General features: G+C 38.5%; 1 protein-coding gene across 3 annotated transcripts in view; it reads right to left on the bottom strand.

The window, feature by feature from the left end:
* HIF1A (hypoxia inducible factor 1 subunit alpha) overlaps nucleotides 1-21,103 on the bottom strand; it is a 52,835-nt gene extending 31,732 nt beyond the window's left edge. Inside the window, exon 1 of one of the 3 annotated variants that reach the window (XM_019009771.3) lies at nucleotides 20,611-21,103. In XM_019009771.3, the coding sequence (XP_018865316.1) occupies nucleotides 20,611-20,645 (35 nt within the window). In that variant the 5' untranslated portion in view covers nucleotides 20,646-21,103. Of the gene's footprint in view, nucleotides 1-18,492; nucleotides 18,612-20,610 lie in introns of those variants that run through there. The other 2 variants (XM_019009770.3, XM_055361794.1) reach the window with 2 other exon arrangements.
* Between the last annotated feature and the right edge of the window lie 781 nt (nucleotides 21,104-21,884).

Raw genomic sequence — 21,884 nt, 5'->3', positions numbered from 1 at the left:
ATTTAAAATGTGAGCAGATTACCAGATTTACTTCTAATAAAGTTAATGTACCTCAATTATATTATTTGGTGAAATAACTCGTTCTGGCCTTGAAGGTACAAGTTGGTTTTTGTTGTTTTTGTACTTGTGTATTTCTACAGGACTGACATTCTGAAGTGAAATTTCATGATATAAAAAATGTGCTACTGAAATTTTTTAAAATACATAGCTTTCCAAATGGTTCTGTGCCCATTTTTGTCTCTGCCAGTTCATGAATGTGTATATCAATTCCCCCATGCACTCTGCAATATTATATATTATGCATCTTTTAAATCTTATTAATTTCTGCTGAGCTGATAGGTGAGAATTATATCTCATCGTTTTAACTGACCTGCACTTCTTAAAGTCTCAGGCCCAAGAAAAATGCAAAGAAAAGTTCATGTTCACTCTTCAGTTGGCATTTTTGCCTGCAGTTTTATTTTCATTTTATTTTAGAGACAGAGTCTTGCTCTGTCACCCAAGCTGGAGTACAGTGGCATGATCATAAGCTCACTGCAGCCTCGAAATCGTGGGCTCAAGCGATCCTCCCCCTCTCTACCTCAGCCTCCCAAGTAGCTACAGGCACACGCTACCATGCCCAACTAATTCTGTTAAATTTTTTGCAGAGACGGAATCTATGTTGCCTCGACTGGTCCTGAACTCCTGGGCTAAAGTGATCCTTCTGCCTTGGCCTCCCAAAGTGCGAGGATTATAGGTGTGAGCCACCCAACCTGGCCTTTGCCAGTATTTTTAAATCCAAACACCTATGCATGGTGCTTCTAATAACACAGTGGTATTCTAAACATTTTTCACCTATTATTTAATCTTTATTATTATCACCATGTTACAGATAAGGACCCTGGCTAAATAGCTTACCCAACATTACTCCGTTAATAAATGGTAGAACCTGTATTTCACTCAAGCAGTCTGGTGTCCACGCGATTAACACTAGACTATGCTGTCTCTCAAAAACTCATCCTGATTACCAAGGCAAGTATTTGTAAGTCTAGGCTATTATTATAAAGTTCGAAATTTGCCTACTTCACATGCCAAAGACATAAAGAAGGAATTATAGGGGTTGGCTTCAGAATTTAGGACTTGACCTGAGCTATTCAGAGAGACTCAGAACCAGGCTCTTTCTTGGAGTTCGCTTATAAATCCAAAATCCTAACTGAAAGGCACCTACAATGGTAATAGATGCTCTCTGCTCTACTGTCCAGCAGCTCTTCAAAGCAAGGTAATCCCTTCCGGTAATGCCAATCATTATGGCGAAAGAGTCAAAAGATGGTAATTCAGTCTATACTCCCAGTAGACTTTATTTGTACAGAGCAGCTATTTCAATATCTAAGTTCAACATTGTTGGTGTTTTACTTGCTCAACATTTGTCTAGCAGTCACAGAAACTTTGTTTTTTTTCCTGAGACGGCATTTCACCCTTGTTGCCCAGACTGGAGTGCAATGGCGCGATCTCGGCTCACTGCAACCTCTGCCTCCTGGGTTCAAGCAATTCTCCTGCCTCAGCCTCCTGAGTAGCTGGGATTACAGGCATGTGCCACCAGGCCCGGCTAATTTCTGTATTTTTAGTGGAGATGGGGTTTCTCCATGTTGGCCAGGCTGGTCTGGAACTCCTGACCTCAGGTGATCTGCCCACCTTGGCCTCCCAAAGTGTTCGGATTACAGGCGTGAGCCACTGCGCCTGGCCCTTCCTTGTTGTTTGTACTCATTTTTAAAGTTCTTCTAACTTGTATTAGGCCAAATTAACGAAGAAAGGCTTAAGTTTTTAAAATATTAAAAATATTTTAGATCTATACCTAAAGCTAACACACATACTATAATGATGCAGTCTCCTAACATGAGGTGATTTTCTGAAACTAACTGGTTTTTAAGTGGGAAGGGTTTTGTCCTCCAGAATTTTGTATAATGGTGGCATAAACACTGAAAGGTAACTCTCAAGGTCTAATCCTCAAGGTTTTAAATTCCATCATTTCCCACAGGAAAACAAATGGAAAATCCACCAAGTGCTTGGTTTGTATTTTGCAGCATATTTGAAGGAATTTTAGGAACTGAAATACCAGCAAACGAATAAACAAAAAGTATAACACCATCAGTACTTACTAAAACAACATCTCACATTTCCATAAGAGAATTCAGTTACTGTTCTTTTTCCTTAAATGGCTTTGAGCATTGTGTTGCTGTTTGCATAAGACTGTTTACTAACCTGAGTGTTTTCACAGACTTGGGAAGCCTAGATTTTTGAACGTTCCAGCAAACATTCAATTTGGTGTCAGCTTGACATTAAGATATACTCCTTACACACAGCTCTACTCTATATTTCACAATGTGCTCAGTTAATCTACTTTGATTCTATTTTCATAAATCTAAATAATCTCCTATTGTTTTGGAAAAAACTCTCCAACAGCTTTTTTCCCCCCTCTGCTCCCACACCACAGCAATCAACAACACAGAAGACAACTTCTGCAACCCTATGGGGAGAGGAGGGGTTCTCTCCACCACCAGGTGAGCAATCAGTTCTGCAGCGGATACCAACTGGGTGTCCTTCAATTCAATTCTAACACTATCTACCTGGAGACAGTGTCAGGTTGAGGGCTCAGTCCCCAAGACTGCCCCCTCAACACCAGTTGCAAGTCTGGCCTCAGGAACTTCTGACTGACAGGCTTCAAAAGTTGGGATTCTCACAAACCCATCTTTGCTGGAGCAGCTCACAGAACTCAGGGAAACATGTTTACCAGTTTATTATAGAGGATATTAATAAGGATACACATGAAGAGATGTGTAGGGCAAGGTATGGGAGAAAGGATGCATCTATCAAGTACCATGCACTGTGCTAGGTACTAGAAATATAGTGAGAAGTAGAATAGCCTTTGAGCTTAAAATGGCCTCCCACTCCTTAGTCTACTGAAATAGTCAGCTAATGCTTTATTCCCAAATGCTTGTCTAGCTGCATCATGAAGGACATTCAACATTTCAAATTCCTAGGCCTCACTGGGAATTTGAATCTGTAAATTCTGATTCAGTAGATCTAAGTCAGGATCCCAAAATCCGAGTTTTTAAAAACTCCCAAGATGCATATGATATGTAAGTTTGGGAACCACTAGCTGATCATTATTGCTAACCACTGTTACTCTGCTTTAATTTCTTTCTGAAACCATCACCATAAAGATCATTCTGAAGTAAAGAAATTTGGCATTATGGCCTGATTAAAATCCCATTAAATGTACACAGGACAAGGTCTAATTATTTAAAAGGAAGCCCTCCCTTACCTAGTTCCCTGTCCACCTCTTTATCCTCAGCATTTTCCACATTCTTCAGCCACACTGCAGTTACTCAAAAGCACCATAGTATTTCCTTTCTGGCTTGCTTACTCTACTCCTTCTGCCTCGGGTACCATTCCCAATATGTGGCTTGGTAAATTTATAAGAGAAACTTTTAAAGATTTAATTCAAACATCATTTTGTTTCTGTTTTTTTTTTTCCCCTCTGGCTTCCAAAACTGGTCCTCTCTGGTAGAACTGATCACTGTAGTTATTTGGCTATATTAATCTTCCTTTACAATGCTTAAAGATTCTTGGGGGCAGGAAACTGTCACACATTCATCTTTGTCTTCTCAGTAGTGATGTGCGTAAGTTTGACTTTGACATATTTGCCCCAAATCTGCTATGACTTTGATTTCTGGCACAGGAAAAGCTGACTGCCCTTTCAACATTCTTTTTGGGAATCCCTGATTTGTGCTTTATTAGTGCTCCTAATCATAATTAACCAGCATATCAATGTTAGTACTATTAAATAAACATAATATTTGAATTTACTACAATTATCTGGATATGCATTTTCAAGTATAAGCAAGCATACTAGATATAAGTTACAGTGAAAATCTTATATTCTTTTGTCTTCCTGTTTCTTTGCACCCCTGTAATCTTTTTCTGTAACAGCAACTAGAATAATCCTTTTAACAAGAAATCAAGTCAGATCACTCCTCTCTGCTTAAAATGGTTTTTGCCTCATTTAGAGTAAAAGCCAAAGCCCTTCCAATAGTCCATACGGGCCTCCACAATGGCCTCATTACCTCTTTGATCTCACCTTCTACCACTTTGCCCCCTTTGCTCATTCTGTTCTAACCATACTAGCCTCCTTACTGTTCTTAAAACACTTCAAACACATTGCCTCCTAGGGCCTTTGCACTAGTTGTTCCCCTTGCCTGGACTACTGCTACCCTAAATACCCACAAGGCTTGCTTCTCCACCTTTTTCAAGTCTTTGTCGCAGTCTCACCCTCATTGAGATTCCCTGATCACTGCCTCCATCTTGGTCCTCTTGCCCTGCTGTATTTTTATGAAAGCCTAAGTACATATCTTACTTGATTATTTTATTTTCTATCCCACCAATCCACACCTTCACTGGAAAGTAAGTTCCATAGAGGCGGAGACTTTTGTCTATTTTGTTCAATGAACATCCCAAGCACCTAGAACAGTTTCTGACACATAAGAAGTATTCAATCATGTGCTGGCTGAATGTATGAATTAAAAAGTTGAGATTCGATCACTAGTTGAAGTATAAATATATATTTTTGCAAGAATAAATGCTACAGTAACTGATTATGACAGCTAATTCTATGTAAAAAAACAACCATTTATTTATCTAGCCAAGTTCCTGGCACAGAAAAGCAGCTTAGTAAATGTTAACAAATGAATCGTGGAATAAATGTGAACACAGGCAAACATAGGCATTAGCCACAAGGTAAACATCAGAGCCAGCAGTGTCATCTTCCTGAAGTAGAAAAAAACAGCTATCAATTAAAACAATCACCCACCAGTATAACAATGAAGAGTATCACCATAAACCAAGGCAAAGAAGTGATCTTGCCAGGAAAGAGATTTAGAGGTGTAAAGAGAGAGCTGAGAAACTAGAAAGCCAATTTGCTGAAAAGAGGTTCAGTGTTTAAGATTAGTTCCCTTATTGCTTTCATCTACACTCATGTCTTTTACTGTTTTGTCCTAAGCTAATGTGGTCAGGAAAATGTGTGAGTTATAGTTAATGTTCTTAACCAATTAAATTATTAGCCGGGTGTAATGGTGCACTCCTGTAGTTCCAGCTACTCAGGAGGCTGAGGCAGGAGGATTATTTGAGCCCAGGAGTTCAAGGCTGCAGTGAGCTGTGATTGTGCCACTGCACTCCAGACAGAGCAAGACACTGTCTCAAAAAAAAAAAAAAAAAAAAAAAAGGAATACTTAAAACATCTTTATCATCTTTATGTTTTCCGAACCCTGGCAGAAACAGGAGTTTACTAACTTTGGTTTCCACAGTCTTTTTCAAGAAAGTGCTGTCATGAAGTTTTCATTAAGTTGATACTTAATCCTATTGCCTTTTTTTTTGAGACAGTCTCACACTGTCGCCCAAGGCTGAAGTGCAGTGGCGTGATCTCCGCTCACTGCAACCTCTGCCTCCCAGGTTCAAGCGATTTTCCTGAGTAGCTGGGATTACAGGAGCCTGCCACCACACCCGGCTAATTTTTTGTATTTTTACTAGAGATGGGGTTTCACTGTGTTGGCCAGGCTGGTCTTGAACTCCTGACCTCGTGATCCACCTGGTTCAGCCTCCCAAAGTGCTGGGATTACAGGCTTGAGCCACTGCGCCTGGCCAGCTTTGTTTTTTTAAGGAGGGTTACTTTTAGACAAGTATTTTATATGTGTTATTGGAAGTATTATTAATAGGATCTGTTGTTACATTTTCTATCTAGTAATTGTTGCAAAACCAGAATACTTAAAACATCACATGTAATTTTTAAAAACCCTATCTCTACTTAATGGAAAAAATAGCAAAAACTTGACATTTCAAATTAAATATAAATTACATTTTCAAGACAGCTAGCAATCTATTATTTTGTCTGGGAAAATATCTTCTGAATTCTAATCAATAAACTTTAAAAATAAACCTTTAGGATACCCACATGTTACAGAATGTTACTGATGTATTCAAAAAATATTTCTTGATCACCTTCTATGAGTCTAACACTGTTCCCAGAAAAGGACACGGTGCAATAAACAAAACAGACCAAGTCTCTACCTTCACGGAGGTTATCTTATGGAACAAATGTATTTTTACATTGCTTGTTGTTATCCAGCAATATTTTACCAGGGTCAATCCCTAACTGACAAAACACGTCACAGAAATCGTCTTTCCATTAAACCAGCTACCACAAAATTTCAGGATAAAAGCAAAGTCTACAAAAATTAATCTTTGCTTATACTAGATGCTACAATATAGTATTATATGAACAGAGCAGGCTATACAAAAAAAATTGAGTATGATTCCACTCCTGTGTGTAATGTATGTGTATAAATATAAACATATGTAGCTATACACACATATAACTCATAGATGCACAGATAAAACCAGAATACAGTGATATACAGTGTTAGCAAAGTTTACAAATATTAACTAGTTTCAAGATACCAGGATCACAAATTTTTTGTAATTTATTTTAACAAAAATTCACCATGAACTGACACTATCACTGTACCTGCATTTGTCAAAAAACTCTGAAAGAAGTAGTAATCTAACTTGAACTATCATATTTCTTTCCTACTGTATATCCTAAAGAAAAGTGTGGACTGAACAGGCAATATAATTCAGTATCTTCAGTTTCTCATGCTAACCTAATTTACAGATTTTGAAAATTCTATCTAATTAATTTGAAATTCAAAAAAACAGATGAAATTGTTTGTCTCTAAAGAAAAATGTTCAGAATGCATATACTTATTTTATTTTTGAAAGCAACTAAATTTCTTGGTTTAGATAATTATTATCTGAATGGCACGACAACATCTCTCTTAAATATCCATAATTAAAGAAAAGATGGATTTATTCACCTTCCAAATCTCACCAAAATGCTTACTTTAAATGTGATTTTCTAATGCAGTAAAATAAACAGGGGGAAAAGAATCACTGTTTTACATTGGAGGGTTCCTTCTGAAAATGAAATCTATATCACATCTGAAATAGCCATAATGTGTAAATTTTTCATTTACAAGTTAATTTATTAAGTAGCTAATACTTTTCCATGTGTTTATATTAATGTGTATTGAAATATTATTTGTAAGAAGAATGTGCTTTTTGTTTTTAGATTATTCCTGACTAGTGATATAAATAAAATCTTTCCTGGTCCAGAATTGGTGCTGAGCCTCTCAACAAATCTTTTAGCCCTGATTATATATAAGGTATTGTGCCAGGTGCAGTGGCTCACGCCTGTAATCCCAGCACTTTGGGAGGCTGAGGCAGGTGGATCACCTGAGGTCGGGAGTTCAAGACCAGCCTGACCAACATGGAGAAACCCCCTCTCTACTAAAAATACAAAATTAGCTAGGCATGGTGCCACATGCCTATAACCCCAGCTACTCGGGAGGCTGAGGCAGGAGAATCAACTGAACCTGGGAGATGGAGGTTGTGGTGAGCTGAGATTACACCATTGCACTCCAGCCTGGGCAACAAGAGCAAAACTCCATTTCAAAAAAAAGAAGTATTGTGCTAGATAAATAAAACAACAAAAATGTGTATGTAAAGTTTTTACTCTAAGATGAAGGTTCTCAAACGTCAGTTTTCATCACAGTCCCCTGGAAGAATTCTCAAAACACAGAATGCTTGCCAAGTCAATCCTAAGCCAAAAGAACAAAGCTGGAGGCATCACACTACCTGACTTCAAACTATACTACAAGGCTGCAGTAACCAAAACAGCATGGTACTGGTACCAAAACAGAGATATAGATCAATGGAACAGAACAGAGCCCTCAGAAATAATGCCGCTTATCTACAACCATCTGATCTTTGACAAACCTGACAAAAACAAGAAATGGGGAAAGGATTCCCTATTTAATAAATGGTGCTGGGAAAACTGGCTAGCCATATGTAGAAAGCTGAAACTGGATCCCTTCCTTACACCTTATGCTAAAATTAATTCAAGATGGATTAAAGACTTAAATGTTAGACCTAAAACCATAAAAACCCTAGAAGAAAACCTAGGCAATACCATTCAGGACATAGGCATGGGCAAGGACTTCATGTCTAAAACACCAAAAGCAATGGCAACAAAAGCCAAAATTGACAAATAGGATTTAATTAAACTAAAGAGCTTCTGCACAGCAAAAGAAACTACCATCAGAGTGAACAGGCAACCTACAGAATGGGAGAAAATTTTTGCAATCTACTCATCTGACAAAGGGCTAGTATCCAGAATCTACAATGAACTCAAACAAATTTACAAGAAAAAAACAACCCCATCAAAAAGTGGGCAAACGATATGAACAGACACTTCTCAAAAGACAACATTTATGCAGCCAAAAGACACATGAAAAAATGCTCATCATCACTGGCCATCAAAGAAATGCAAATCAAAACCACAATGAGATACCATCTCACACCAGTTAGAATAGCGATCATTAAAAAGTCAGGAAACAACAGGTGCTGGAGAGGATGTGGAGAAATAGGAACACTTTTACACTGTTGGTGGGACTGTAAACTAGTTCAACCATTGTGGAAGTCAGTGTGGTGATTCCTCAGGGATCTAGAACTAGAAATACCATTTGACCCAGTGATCCCATTACTGGGTATATACCCAAAGGATTATAAATCATGCTGCTATAAAGACACATGCACACATATGTTTATTGTGGCACTATTCACAATAGCAAAGACTTGGAACCAACCCAAATGTCCAACAATGATAGACTGGATTAAGAAAATGTGGCACATATACACCATGGAATACTATGCAGCCATAAAAAATGATGAGTTCATGTCCTTTGTAGGGACATGGATGAAGCTGGAAACCATCATTCTCAGCAAACTATCCCAAGGACAAAAAACCAAATGCCACGTGTTCTCACTCATAGGTAGGAACTGAACAATGAGAACACATGGACACAGGAAGGGGAACATCACACGCTGGGGCCTGTTGTGGGGTGGGGGGAGCGGGGAGGGATAGCATTAGGAGATATACCTAATGTTAAATGACGAGTTACTGGGTGCAGCACACCAACATGGCACATGTATACATATGTAACTAACCTGCACGTTGTGCACATGTACCCTAAAACTTAAAGTATAATAAAGAAAAAAAAAACACAGAATGCTGAGCCTTACTTCCAGAGTTTCTGATTTATGAAGTCTGAATGGCGCCTGAGAATGTGCATTTCTGACAAGTTAGTAATGCACCAAGTAGGTGTTACCAATGATGATAATCTGGGAACCACTCTGAGCCCCTCTGCTCTAAGAAGATACTTACGTGTTCTTCAAAAATGCCCAAAGAAGTAAAAGAGCAACGCTCAAAACTAGTTTGTTACATACTTTTCTCTTTAAAAAACCTACCCAAATGCTTTACAAATACAGGAAATATATCCATCTCCTAAGACAATACACCACATACTTAGAACTTAGTAATTATAAAATACACTAACTACACTGACTAGACTATTCAATGGTTGACCTGTGGTATACATCCACAATCATCAATAGAACTTTTTTCCCCCAAATATAGAAGGCCAAATCCCAACCCTGGAAATTCAAATTAAAGGCTTGGCACGTCTGTTTAAAAAATAATATCAACATAATCCTGATGAGCACTCTTAGCTGTTTAAAGTCTATGTTTCATTTCTGAGTGCTTGTAAAATTTACAGATCCCTGAGTTCCATCCCAAAATTACCAAATCAGAATCTCCGGAGAATGGGTCCCTGGGAATCCATAGAGCAACTAGACACTCAGGTGATTTAACCACAGAAGTTTGAGAAACATTAGCAGTTCTTAAAGCAAAAGCTTAACAGGTAGGCCAGCAAATTTTGAAAAATGAGAAGAATTTATTTTTAGCTATAACTGAATACACATCCTATAACATACCATGTTTGTCAGGCAAAACACTGAATATAGTGGGTTTCACAATACTATGTAATGTGAGGTACAATTGCTAAGAATAAGAAGCTAGCAGTAAAAGTCAATAAGCCAGCAAGAACAAGTGTGCGTTTAGTAAAACTGCCTTAAACACGTAAGTGCATGAGTAGAGTTCAAAGATGACCTAAGGAAGAATGTGGCAACTGAATTTTTTTCCAGTTCTCTGAAACAATTTTTTAAAAGTCAGCTTTTAATACCTTCATGAATGTCACAAACATTCAAGAGTTAAGAATCACTGTTCATGGTTAAGAGCTGTGTATCACTGACTTTCCCCAAATTACCTACTCTATCACTCTTCTCTCTTTGCATTGCTTCCTTCTCAGCTTGTAAATCCTTTTCTTTCTGTTTCCCTTATTTATATGCTCTTAGATGGTAACAGATCTAAGACTAGAACCTAAGAAGGTCAGTGACCCTAAACTTTGTGCGTATGTAGAAGAATGTGTCCTTGAAATAATTATTTGCTTAACTTTAATAGAAGATGCATAAATAATAATAATAAAGTACTTACATAACAGGAAAAAACACATGTATTGAAATAAGGGTGTACAATAGAAAGCATACCCTAAAGACTTCTTCTATTAAATATTTAGCTCTAAACCTTGACCATGATGAAGATTCTGGAAATGACAAAGGAGCAGCTCTCCTAAAGCAAGAGTCTCTGTTTTCCAACTATACTAATTCATCCTATCCAATATTACCAAATAAATTTTCCAAAGTGACCTTCTGATCCTGTTTCTTTGTCTTTAAAAAGGGTTAGGTAACACTATTAGTGTGTGGCAGATCTCAGATTCCACCTGAGAATCTCCACCCTTTTCCCCATTTTAATATGAAGCCCCATTTTTAATATGGCCTATGCCTTTCCACAAATCAGATGCTCAATATATAATTTTTAAATTAAAAGATTCAAGAAATTTGGGACTATTTTTTAAGAATAGAAGGAAGAAACATGATAGCTACCCTCAGATATTTGAAAAGGATATCACACAAAAGGCGGATTTGGTAACTTATACAACTCCAGAGAGTAATAAATAGGAATTACAACATGGCAGTGCTTTGTTTAATTGAGTTAAAGCAGTGTTGAAGTTACACTCTATGAGAATTTTTAAAACCGTGTTTTCATTTTGGTGGCATTGTAAAAAAAGAAAAGGCATATTCTACATCATCTAAATGATCTCTCCATAGTTCTGTATACTTGCCTCAAGCCTTCTGCGTTTGAGGCTGCATTTGTTTATGATCAAACTGTTACCAAATGACCACTAAAAGGAACAAGGTTACATTTTTTAATGCAGTATACATACTCAGACTGAGGTCACTGGGTACATCTAAAAAATTCAGAGGATTATTTTGCTCCAAAAGAGATCTGAACATTAATCCTGTGTTAAGAAACACAGGAATAAAAAAGAAAATGAGTAGATTGTCTTGTGAGAATGTTTTTTGTATGTGTGTCTATGAAAATTCTAAAAGACTGGCCAATGCTCCTGTGGTGGTTGACATTAAATAACAAAACTTAAACCCAGAAGTCTGTACTTCGCAAGAACCTCAAACTTTAAAGTGCAATGAACTAAAAATTTAAAAATGGAATATGCTATGAATGAATGAATTAACATAAAAAATGTAATGTTCAACTGTGGCCTAAGCCATCAACGATTCAATGCTGTACTCAATAAATTAGCTGCACAAATACCTGTTGAATAAATGAATGCACAACAATCTGTTACAGGACATAGTATAATAGTTAGGTGCCTGAGTCATGGTTAAGCGTTGAAGAAATTTTTTGAACCACTGAAATAAGTCAACTTAAATTATTCAAGAAAATATCCCTTCATCCATTCACAGTGAAGGCTTTGACTCCTGGTTTGACACTATAACCATTTAAATATTTTAACTATGTTAGCTACAAAGGCAGGCAATATCCAGCTTTCCTCTGCTAACAAGTTAAAGGACATTTAATGAGATTCTAGACACAAAGGACATGGAAATGTAGGCTTTCTTAATTTCCCCCTCCTTTAACATCCCAAATAAATAGCTTTGAGAACATTTTTCTTCCTTTAGTATTACCACTATGGAAAATTATTTTAGAATAACATGTCTATACATAAACCAGTATTTAGTCTGCAAAGGCCAGATGTTCATGGAAAAAAAACCAAGTAAAGGAAAAGCATCAGTAACTATTCTGCCACTATTATTTACTCACTGGTGGTGAATAGCCTTCGTCAGATTATCACAAAGAAGGCTTGAGTGATTCTAAACAATGTTGAAAACAACTTAACAAATACTATAATATTATGAATATATGGACAGTTTCTACTTAATTAAGCCCTTACTTTGTGCCAAGAGCTGTTCTGAATGTTTCATATGAGTTGATGTATCATTTCATTCTCATAACAATCCTATAAGGCAATTATTCTTATCATCCCAATAAAGCAATTTGTGTAAGATCACACAGTAGAGCTAAAAGATCTAGAAAAATGTGTGATCTTAATTAGTAGAGAAAAGGATCATCTTTTTCTTGAGATGAAAACCCTAACCCACAGAAGAAATACTCAACTTCCCAAAAGTCATGACAAGAACAGCTTGCAGAATGACTACACTTGGTAGAAAACTATAGAATATGAATTCAAATGACTTGCAACAAAAACTCATGGCCCATTAATTACAATGGTAGCACTGGTCAAGAGTTCTGTGTATAGTAAGATAATATTCTACAAGAAGACCATCAAATATGCTACAATAAGACATATTTGACTCATGTAATCAGGGAACTCCATTCACATGGCCAAGTAGGGCAAAACGGTTTCTTCTAGGAAACTGATACATAGACACTAGAAGAGAGAGGGAGTTTTTTTTACTTTTTTTTTTTTTATATTACAAACTGTATGGATGCAGGTATGGGGATGCTAGCCGTCCTCTTCCACACCATACAGACAGCCTGTCAGTGGCAGAGTAAGGCCAGCATGCAAATAGAGCAAAGGTATACAAGCCAAGTAATATCAAGACAAAAGTCAGGGATTATTACACTCTGAGATCATTTGAGACTCTACATTTGTCTCTTAAACCAAAATTAGATTGTGTTAGCCAATGACTACATTTTCCCCTCTTAAACTAGATTGAGTTGTATTTTGCTACTTGCAATAAGAAGAATCCTAATATACTTATCAAATTGCCAGTGTTTCAAATTTAAAACTTTAATGATGATAAAGTTCAAGAAAAATGACACTCTAAAATACAACTAGGTCAAACTTTCTAGAAGATAAACAGGCAATTACATTGAAAGCTTTAAAATGGATTCTTTTTGACCCTGTAATTCTACTTCTTCGAATTTATTATTAAGAAAGAACCATGGGGCCGGGCATGGTGGCTCACGCCTGTAATCTCAGCACTTTTCTCACTTTTTTGAGAATAGGTTTGATAAAAAGGCAATAATGGTAAAACAGACTATATCTGAAATCTAGAGAGTATTAAGAGCCATATATTATGTTAAGTACCCAACATTAATATTATCTAATTTAACTATCACCACAATCCTACAAAATTCTGATACTCTTCCTCACTATTTAGATGGGAAAAAATGTAGATGTAAATTTTTTAAAAGCAGGTTAAAAACAGTACTCATTCCCTAATCCTACAGTTATTAACATACAGATGTAACACAGAATTGAGATATAGTAGACAATGGTCTCTACATAGTGAAAAAGCAGGTGATTTTTATTTCTTTGTGCACCTGTGTAGTTTTTAAATTTTTTCCTCCCAAATTTTAAGATTTCATTAAACATTAAAATAGTTTAGCCAGATCAAATGATTGTAAACACACTCAGGGAACTCCTATTTAAATGATATTCTATTATAAAGCAAACAGAATAATCAATGCTCTTCTATTATAAAGCAAAGAAAATAATCAAACCCCAACCTTACTATAAAGTAATAGAATTTAAATATCTATATCAAAAAAAGTCAAAGGAGATTCTTTAACTTTCTTCTTACCAATCAGTCAATCTCAGACAGGGAACTAAAGAATTCAAACATTCTTTTTAATTTTTTTTTTTTTGGAGACAGCATCTCACACTGTCATCAGGCTGGAGTGCAGCGGCGCGATCTTGGCTCACTGCAACCTCTGCTTCCCAGGTTCAAGCGATTCTCCTGCCTCAGCCTCCGAGTAGCTGGGATTACAGGCATGTGCCACCACATCCTATTTTTTTTTTTTTTTTTTTGTATTTTTAGTAGAGACGGGGTTTCTCCAAGTTGGTCGGGCTTGTCTTGAACTCCTGACCTCAGGTGATTCACCTGCCCGGGCCTCCCAAAATGCTGGGATTACAGGCAGGAGCCACTGTGCCGGGCCGACAATATTTCTAAACAAACCTTTTAAAAACCTGCATTCTCTTTGTTCATCCAATTATTCAATCATTGTCTCATTTGTTAATTCAAATACTTATTAAGAGCTCACTGTGTACACCACGTACCAGTATTCACACCACAGATTTCTTTTTTAATTTTTTTGAAACACAGTCTTGCTCTGTCACCCAGGCTGGAGTGCAATGGGGCGATCTTGGCTCACCGCCACCTCCGCCTCCCAGGTTCAAGCAATTCTCCTGCCTCAGCCTCCTAAGTAGCTGGGATTACAGGCACCCGCCACCAGGCCTGGCTAATTTTGGTATTTTTAGTAGAGATGGGGCTTCACCATGTTGGCCAGGCTGGTCTCGAACTCCTGACCTCAGGTGATCCACCCGCCTCGGCATCCCAAAGTACTGGGATTACAAGCATGAACCACCGCGCCCAGCCCACAAATTTCAAATTTCAAATACTTGGGATTTGGTCCACTGAAACATACCCAGTTTTATAATGGAAAGGGGAAGGGTAGAAATCATTTTAAAGAAATTTGCTTAGCATCTGAATTTACAAGACTCTTAAGAACAGAAACATATCCCAACCCTCAAAGACTTCAACTTTTGCCTTTAAACCTTATTTTTAACCATAGTATTTTTCAGCTGGAAAAACAAATCCTCCCAAACTACTTGGAAAAAAAAAAGGGGAAACACGGGGGACCTGTCCTTAATGAGTGAAAATTGCAATATTAAATACTAGACACTTTTAAATTAATTTGCCTAAATATATTGTGACTTTTCAAACAAGTGAAGAACTACATACAGTAAACTATGTTCCATCACTACATTTTCCCATTTACAAGATAATAAATTTTCAAAATCATATGTTGAAATAATCTTTATGGTTAAAACTGTAACCGGTTAAGGTGAAATTTTAAAATAAAGAAACACTCATAAATAACAGTTGAGATCACCAGAACAGCTAAAAGCTAACATCTTGGGAACAGTTTTTAATAAAAATACATTATTTCAATTATTGTTTTAAATCTTAGAGAACAAATTTCCTAATTAAATTGGGCTTTATCAACAATAGAACAGGTGTACACTATTTTACCCAAAAAGTGTTTTTGTGAAAAAGTACTGGCATAACAAATCTAAGTCACTAGAAAAACTGAATTCTCATTTTACAGGTACTTAATCTCCTTTCGATTAAAGCTTCCACTGGCAAACTGTAGTTAGCTTTCAGGTGGTTAATTATCCACAAACAAGCCCTTAAAAACAATCACTTCAACATATTAGATGCTACCACTTCGCCACATTAGATGGCTGAGAGAGAAAGAGAAGAGAAGGAAGGAAAGAAAGAAAACAAGTGTTTAGAAGGATGTGGAGAAATAGGAACCCCTGTGCACTGTTGGTGGGAATGTAAACTGGTGCAACTGCTATAGAAAACAATATGGTGGTTCCTTGAAAATTAAAAAGGGTTACCATATGATCCAGCATCCCTCTTCTGGATATGTATCCAAAAAAAGTGAAAGCTTCAAAGAGAGATTTGCAGACTCATGTTCAGAGCAGCACAATAACCAAGATGTGGAAGCAACCCAAGTGTCCATTGCTGGATGAATGGAGAAACAAAATATGGTACATATAATGGAATATTGCTCAGACTCAAAAAGGAGGGAAATTCTGACACATGCTACAACATGGATGAACCCTGAGGACATTACACAAAGTGAAATAAGCCCATCACAAAAATATTAAAACCCTATAATTCTATTTATATGAGGCATCTAGAGTAGTTAAATTTGCAGAAACAGAAAGTAAAATGGTGGTTGCCAGAGGCTAAGGAGAGGGGGAAATGGGGAGTTCTTTATGATTTCAGCTTTGCAAGATGAAAAAGTTCTGGAAGTTAGTTGCACAATGTGAATATACTTAACACTACTGAACAGTACTCAGAAATGGTTAAGATGGTAAATTTTATGTTAATGTTTTTGAACTACGATTTTAAAAAACAATCAAAAGCTATAAGAAAAAAGCCATGAGGTAATCACAATTTTTGTTTTTATGAAACAAAAATTTTAAATTTTGTTTTAAAAATTCAGGTTTTAGATACTAGATTTCTCTAAAGGGATCATGTCTGGCAAATAGATAAGGGTTTATAAATTTCTACTGCAGGAAACATGAACATTAATACTCAACGCATATACAAAACAGTTAATTCTTGATGTGTCAAGAGACCAAGAGATATAATTATTTTTAAAATTCCAAAGCCTATAGTTAATTTAAACAATCTGACCATATTTTTACCAAAAATACTGAGCAACAAGAAGCTTGGCTTGTCTTAGTTTCAAATTCTCTTTCTAACCTTCCAGAGTTAAGCAGAAAACACATACACACACTAGGTAAAATCCACCCACTGGATAACTAGTCACAAAGTTTAAAAAATCAATTTCTTGATCGGAAACTCATCCAACATCACATTTAAATTTAGATTTTTTTCTGCTGGTTAAGAAACAGACTTATGTTAATCTTAGATAAAGGGATACAGTATTTTAAGTATCTAAATTAAAAAAATTATATATTAAGAGAAGGCATCTATGAACACACAATTTAACCCAAATCTTTAACATCCATGCACATCAATTTTTATTTCACCACCAAACATAATAAACTATTTTGAGTTCTTCAGAAAAAAAAAAATCAGTCAAGAGACTAAATAATCCCCCTCAGCTTTCTATACACCACTCTTGACATACAAGAATAGAATGTAACCACAAAATCTAAACCCTGAGCCCTGATACCATTAGAGTCACAGACAATGGCGTTAAAAGTAAAGACAATGGAAGTTAACAGGTAGAAAAGTTGACATTCTCCAAACTGCACAAGGTGCTCTGCAGTGGACCGTAGGAATGAACTCCAATACTTTCTCAGTCTAAAATAACTCGATAGTTCAGTAAATACACACGTGTGGAAGACTGCATAGACTTCATACAAATTGAGCCACAAAACAGACCAGTAAGACAAGCTTGAAGTCTTGCCTTCAGATGGAACCCAATGGTCTTAACTCTAGAGAAACTCATAAGCAAAGGACAGTTTTTCTACCACGTAGCTGCTTTACTGAGAATATTTTATCAACTCATTATCTTTCACAAAGGTTAATTTTTATAAAATTGTCTAAACTTTGGCATCAAGACAAAAAATGTTTTAACTTACTGCCAGTACTAAGAATGCAGTGTCTTGCACATATCTTGCTTAAATGAACAGTAAGACTAGAATACTGTGTATGTTTGACTCTAGAGTCCAGAGTAAACTCAGTATTCTATTTGGGGAGAAAACACAGGGGTGAGCAATTGTGAAGCAGGAGGCCTCTACTAGAGTAGAGAGCAGATCAGATGCTCAAGAAAAATAACTGATACTAGGTGCCAATATAACCCAAGGATGTACTCTTTTGCCCATTTTAACAGGAAAAAAACGCTTTTCAAGCTCTGGATCCAATGTTAAGTCTTTTCACTTTCAGGAGATAGAAAAGATGCATGAAGACACAGTAAAGAAACGAAAGGAAATAGTTGGAAGGACTAGCAAAAAAGAGTTTTAAGAGTTGTGGAAGTTTAAACAAGAATTTTAACAGGTAACATCTATTTTCAAGTACACAGTGTCACCAAGACTCCTGCAATGGGCTAAGTGCTTCACAAGCATTATCTCATTTAACCTTTACAATAACTGCTCAGATGGCTGCTATTCTTATCATCATTTCAAAAGGAGGAAAGAGGCTCAGAGGCATTCAGTAACTTGCTGAAGCTCACAAGTGAAGGGCTGGGACCCTTAACTCAGAGGTATCTGCCTCTAGATCCTATGCTCTTAACCACCATATGCTGCTTCCTCAAACAAAAGGACAATTAAAATAGAATTATAAGGAGAAAAGTTTGCTAATAAATGAGAGAGCTTCTTGACTTTTAATGGCCAAAGTTAATGAAGGAAATTAAGGAATATCTATTCTCAGAAATTTTACTTTAATGATTCACTAATTATTTGTTTTGGAAAACTCTGAAGGAGTCTGGCCTGAAGCCTGAAACAGAATCATTACTCTCTTGACATTCCCTTAAAAATCTAAAAATCAAAATGCACGTGCTATTAAATAAGTTCAGCCCCTATAACTAGGAACCAACATGAAATGTCCTGTGTTAAATCTGCAATATCATAACCATACCCATTTTCTATTCTGATTTCTTCCGATTCTTCAGGTTTTGAGTTTCCTAGACCTTCTCTTAAAAAGACAAATTTGTTTCCCAAACTCCGACATTGGGAGCTCATTTAAAATGAAAAAAAATTGCTTGAAGAAAATCTCCGTCCCTCAACCTCTCAGTTATCTTTCAAAAAACTGTAAATTAGTTAGAAAAGGTCATCTATTATAAACAGCATCTAAAAGTGCTGAGTAACCACCACTTATTAAGTGTTTAACTTAATTTTTCAGTTATATCAAGAACTTCTATACTAAGAAATATGAATCCATCCAATCCAAGGTTGCCAAGTTTTCAAATGAGAAAATTTTGAAAGTAACAGATGAGCTGAGGAAAATCTAAGAGCTTATTTAGAATTGGGGCTGATGAACAGTAGCTAATTTATTAATTCATTCATTTCAAAACTGCTTCTGATATTCTGAACGGATGAATGGCAAAAAAATGAGTTCGATACTGTATATTAAAAAAGTGGTACATAATTTAATCCATTGTATTAAGTATGATTCAATATATAATAAGGATAGAAAACTGGCACTACACAGAGGTAATCTGCCTTAGGTTTACAATATAGCAGCTTTATCATTTCATCAAAAGCACTGTAATCACCTCCGCAAAATAAACTGCAATTAATTCCTGGTAACTCTTGGAATTAATCTAGACCTGTTTGCTCACTTTTTGAATTTTATAAGTGCCTTCTCTGCTGTATACAAACTAAGAATTTAATATTCTATTGAAGAAGGACCAGGAGAAGGGATCTACAAAACAGCAGGAATATAAACAAGTTTATCTTCTGCTGATACTGATTAGGGAAATTAATCTCTCTGCCAGAAGAGTGGAAGGACTTAACAGCAAAGCCAGTCTACTAACCAAAACTCTTACTCTAAATCTTCAATTCCTTAAATGATTTCCTTAAAAGTTAAAATGCCAAAGTGGGCAAAATTGTGTGTGTGTTGGGGGATGGGGGAGTCCGCTCTTAACACCCCACTAGTCCAACTCACAATTCTTAATCTCTAATGTACTCCTTAGACTCAAACTTCAAGGTGATTTATAAAACTTGCATTAAGTTCTAACCGAGTGATTACTTACTTTGGATATATGTTGACGGTTTTCCTTTAATATACTTCAATTTCAGGAAAATGAGACAGAGTTCGAAAATTTTTGCAACATTTTAGTGCCGCATTTCATTCACTCATCATATACTTTTTTCAGTATCATTAAAACTGCCTACATTTAACCAGCCCCTACATTTTCATTATTTGAAGAATGAATGAGGCATATATTCATTTATAATATCTGCGTTCTCGTGACAGGTGATATGAACTCAAGTATCCAATTCTGAGGTTCTCCTTAAAATGTTGCCATTTCCCTAAATTCCCATTACTCTGACTCTCAGTCTAGGCAAGTTTTTCAAGGCGATTAAAACGAAACAAAACCTGCACGTGCAAACTAAAAAGTTCGCATCTTAAGGCCATCGCGGCAAATCCCTAATGCACAAAGGCAAAGACACCCGCGACGGCTGGACAACTACAGGACAAGATCGCATCCGACCACGCGAGTCCCTCAGTCGGGAACTCAGGGCCCCAAGTCCACTAGAAAGCCAGGACCAGCGTGCAGGGTCCGCCCCAGGGCCGAGTTTTCAATGGAACTGGAGAGGATGGGGGCGGGAAGGAGCGGAAGCTCCGGGTGCAAACCGCGGCTACCGAGCTGCAGCTCATTTCTCTTCCCGGGGTTTTCAGGCTGGGTAAAGTCCCCTCCGGATGGGGCCACAGAGCAGGCTGGGTTTTTGAGGCGGGTAGGTGGGCGGCGCGAGGCCCCCACGGCCGGCGGGGAGGGCAAACAGGGCTCAGACCCCGGCCCCTGAAAGCACTTTCGAGGCGTCTCCCACCCCCCACGACAAGATGGCGACGTGGACAGCGGGGGAGCCCGGCCGGCGAGGTTGGGGGAAGAGAGGGGAGGGGAGCAGCAGCAGAAACAAAAAGGCTGCCCCCCCCAATCCCATTAACGCCGAGGCCGGCCCAGGAGCCCAGGGCGGGCAGGCGGGCGGGGTAGCCGGGGGAGAAGGCGGCGGGCCGAGGGAATGGGCTTACTTTTTCTTGTCGTTCGCGCCGCCGGCGCCCTCCATGGTGAATCGGTCCCCGCGATGCCTTCACGGCGGGCGGCCCCCAGGCTCGCTCCGGCCTAAGCGCTGGCTCCCTCCACACGCGGAGAGAGAAGGAAAGGCAAGTCCAGAGGTGGGGGTGCGAGGCGGGAAACCCCTCGTGAGACCAGAGAGAAGCGGGCGGCAATCGCCGGGGTCCGGGCCCGGCTGCGAGCCTCTCCTCAGGTGGCTTGTCAGGGCCCAGCCCGACGCACTGGCCGAAGCGACGACGAGGGTGATCCTCTTGTCCCCTCAGACGAGGCAGCACTGGGCACTGAGGCGCTGAGGCAGCGTCAGGGGGCGGGCAAGGGCGGAGGCGCGCTCGCGCGCGCGGGGAGGGGAGGGGCGGGAGCGCGCCCGCTCGCCTGCCCAGGCCGGCGCGCGCTCCCGCAGGCCCGCCTCACCTGAGGTGGAGGCGGGTTCCTCGAGAGCCAATGGCGAGCGACGCAGGCGGCAAGTCCCCACCCCAGCCCACGCCGCTCTCAGCCAATCAGGAGGCGGTCAGCTGAGGCACAGCTGGGACACGCTGCGGCGCTCACGTGCTCGTCTGTGTTTAGCGGCGGAGGAAAGAGAAAGGAGCTGGGGGTGCGGCTCAGCCCGAGTCTGGGGACTCTGCGCCTTCTCCGAAGGAAGGCGGTGCCCGGCTTTGGGAGGCGCTGCTGAGAAGGGATTTCGGTTGCCTGGTCCGAAACATGCATCATATTTTCCTACTCTTGGTGCAGTAATGTAATGCTCCTGCTCTCTTTCTCCTCGGCCGCAGTGCTGGGCATGATTGCCGCCCAACTCTGCTGAGCTCTCTGTTCAAAAAAGCAGACTTCGCCTCGTGGCAGCAAGCCCTTCCTTTGGTCTCGTTGCTCAGATGTGTTACAACGGGGTCTTTCCTTACCAGGTTACCTAACCATGGGTCAATGTCACCCACCGCACTCTTTGCGACGGAACACAGGGGAACTCACCTTGTCTACTAAGTTTTTCTGTGGCGGAGTTTAATTACTGAATAAATGCAATTAAAAATAAAAATTAACTCCTGTTGCTGTAAACTTCAAGGGAAATAAACTTGCAGGGAAATCTTAAAATCTGAAACTATGTTAAGCATTTACAAATAGGTATAAATGACTTTAATAAGCATATAAACCAATTTCAGGGAAAGAGTAGAAAAAATGGCCTTTGGCAACTTTGCAAGCTACTAAATAAAACGTAATCACTTTCGTCTTTGGAGGCATAAAC

This window comes from Gorilla gorilla, chromosome 15 (genome assembly GCF_029281585.2).
Source record: "Gorilla gorilla gorilla isolate KB3781 chromosome 15, NHGRI_mGorGor1-v2.1_pri, whole genome shotgun sequence".
NCBI lineage: Eukaryota > Metazoa > Chordata > Mammalia > Primates > Hominidae > Gorilla > Gorilla gorilla.
This window is presented reverse-complemented; position numbering and strand designations above follow the sequence as displayed.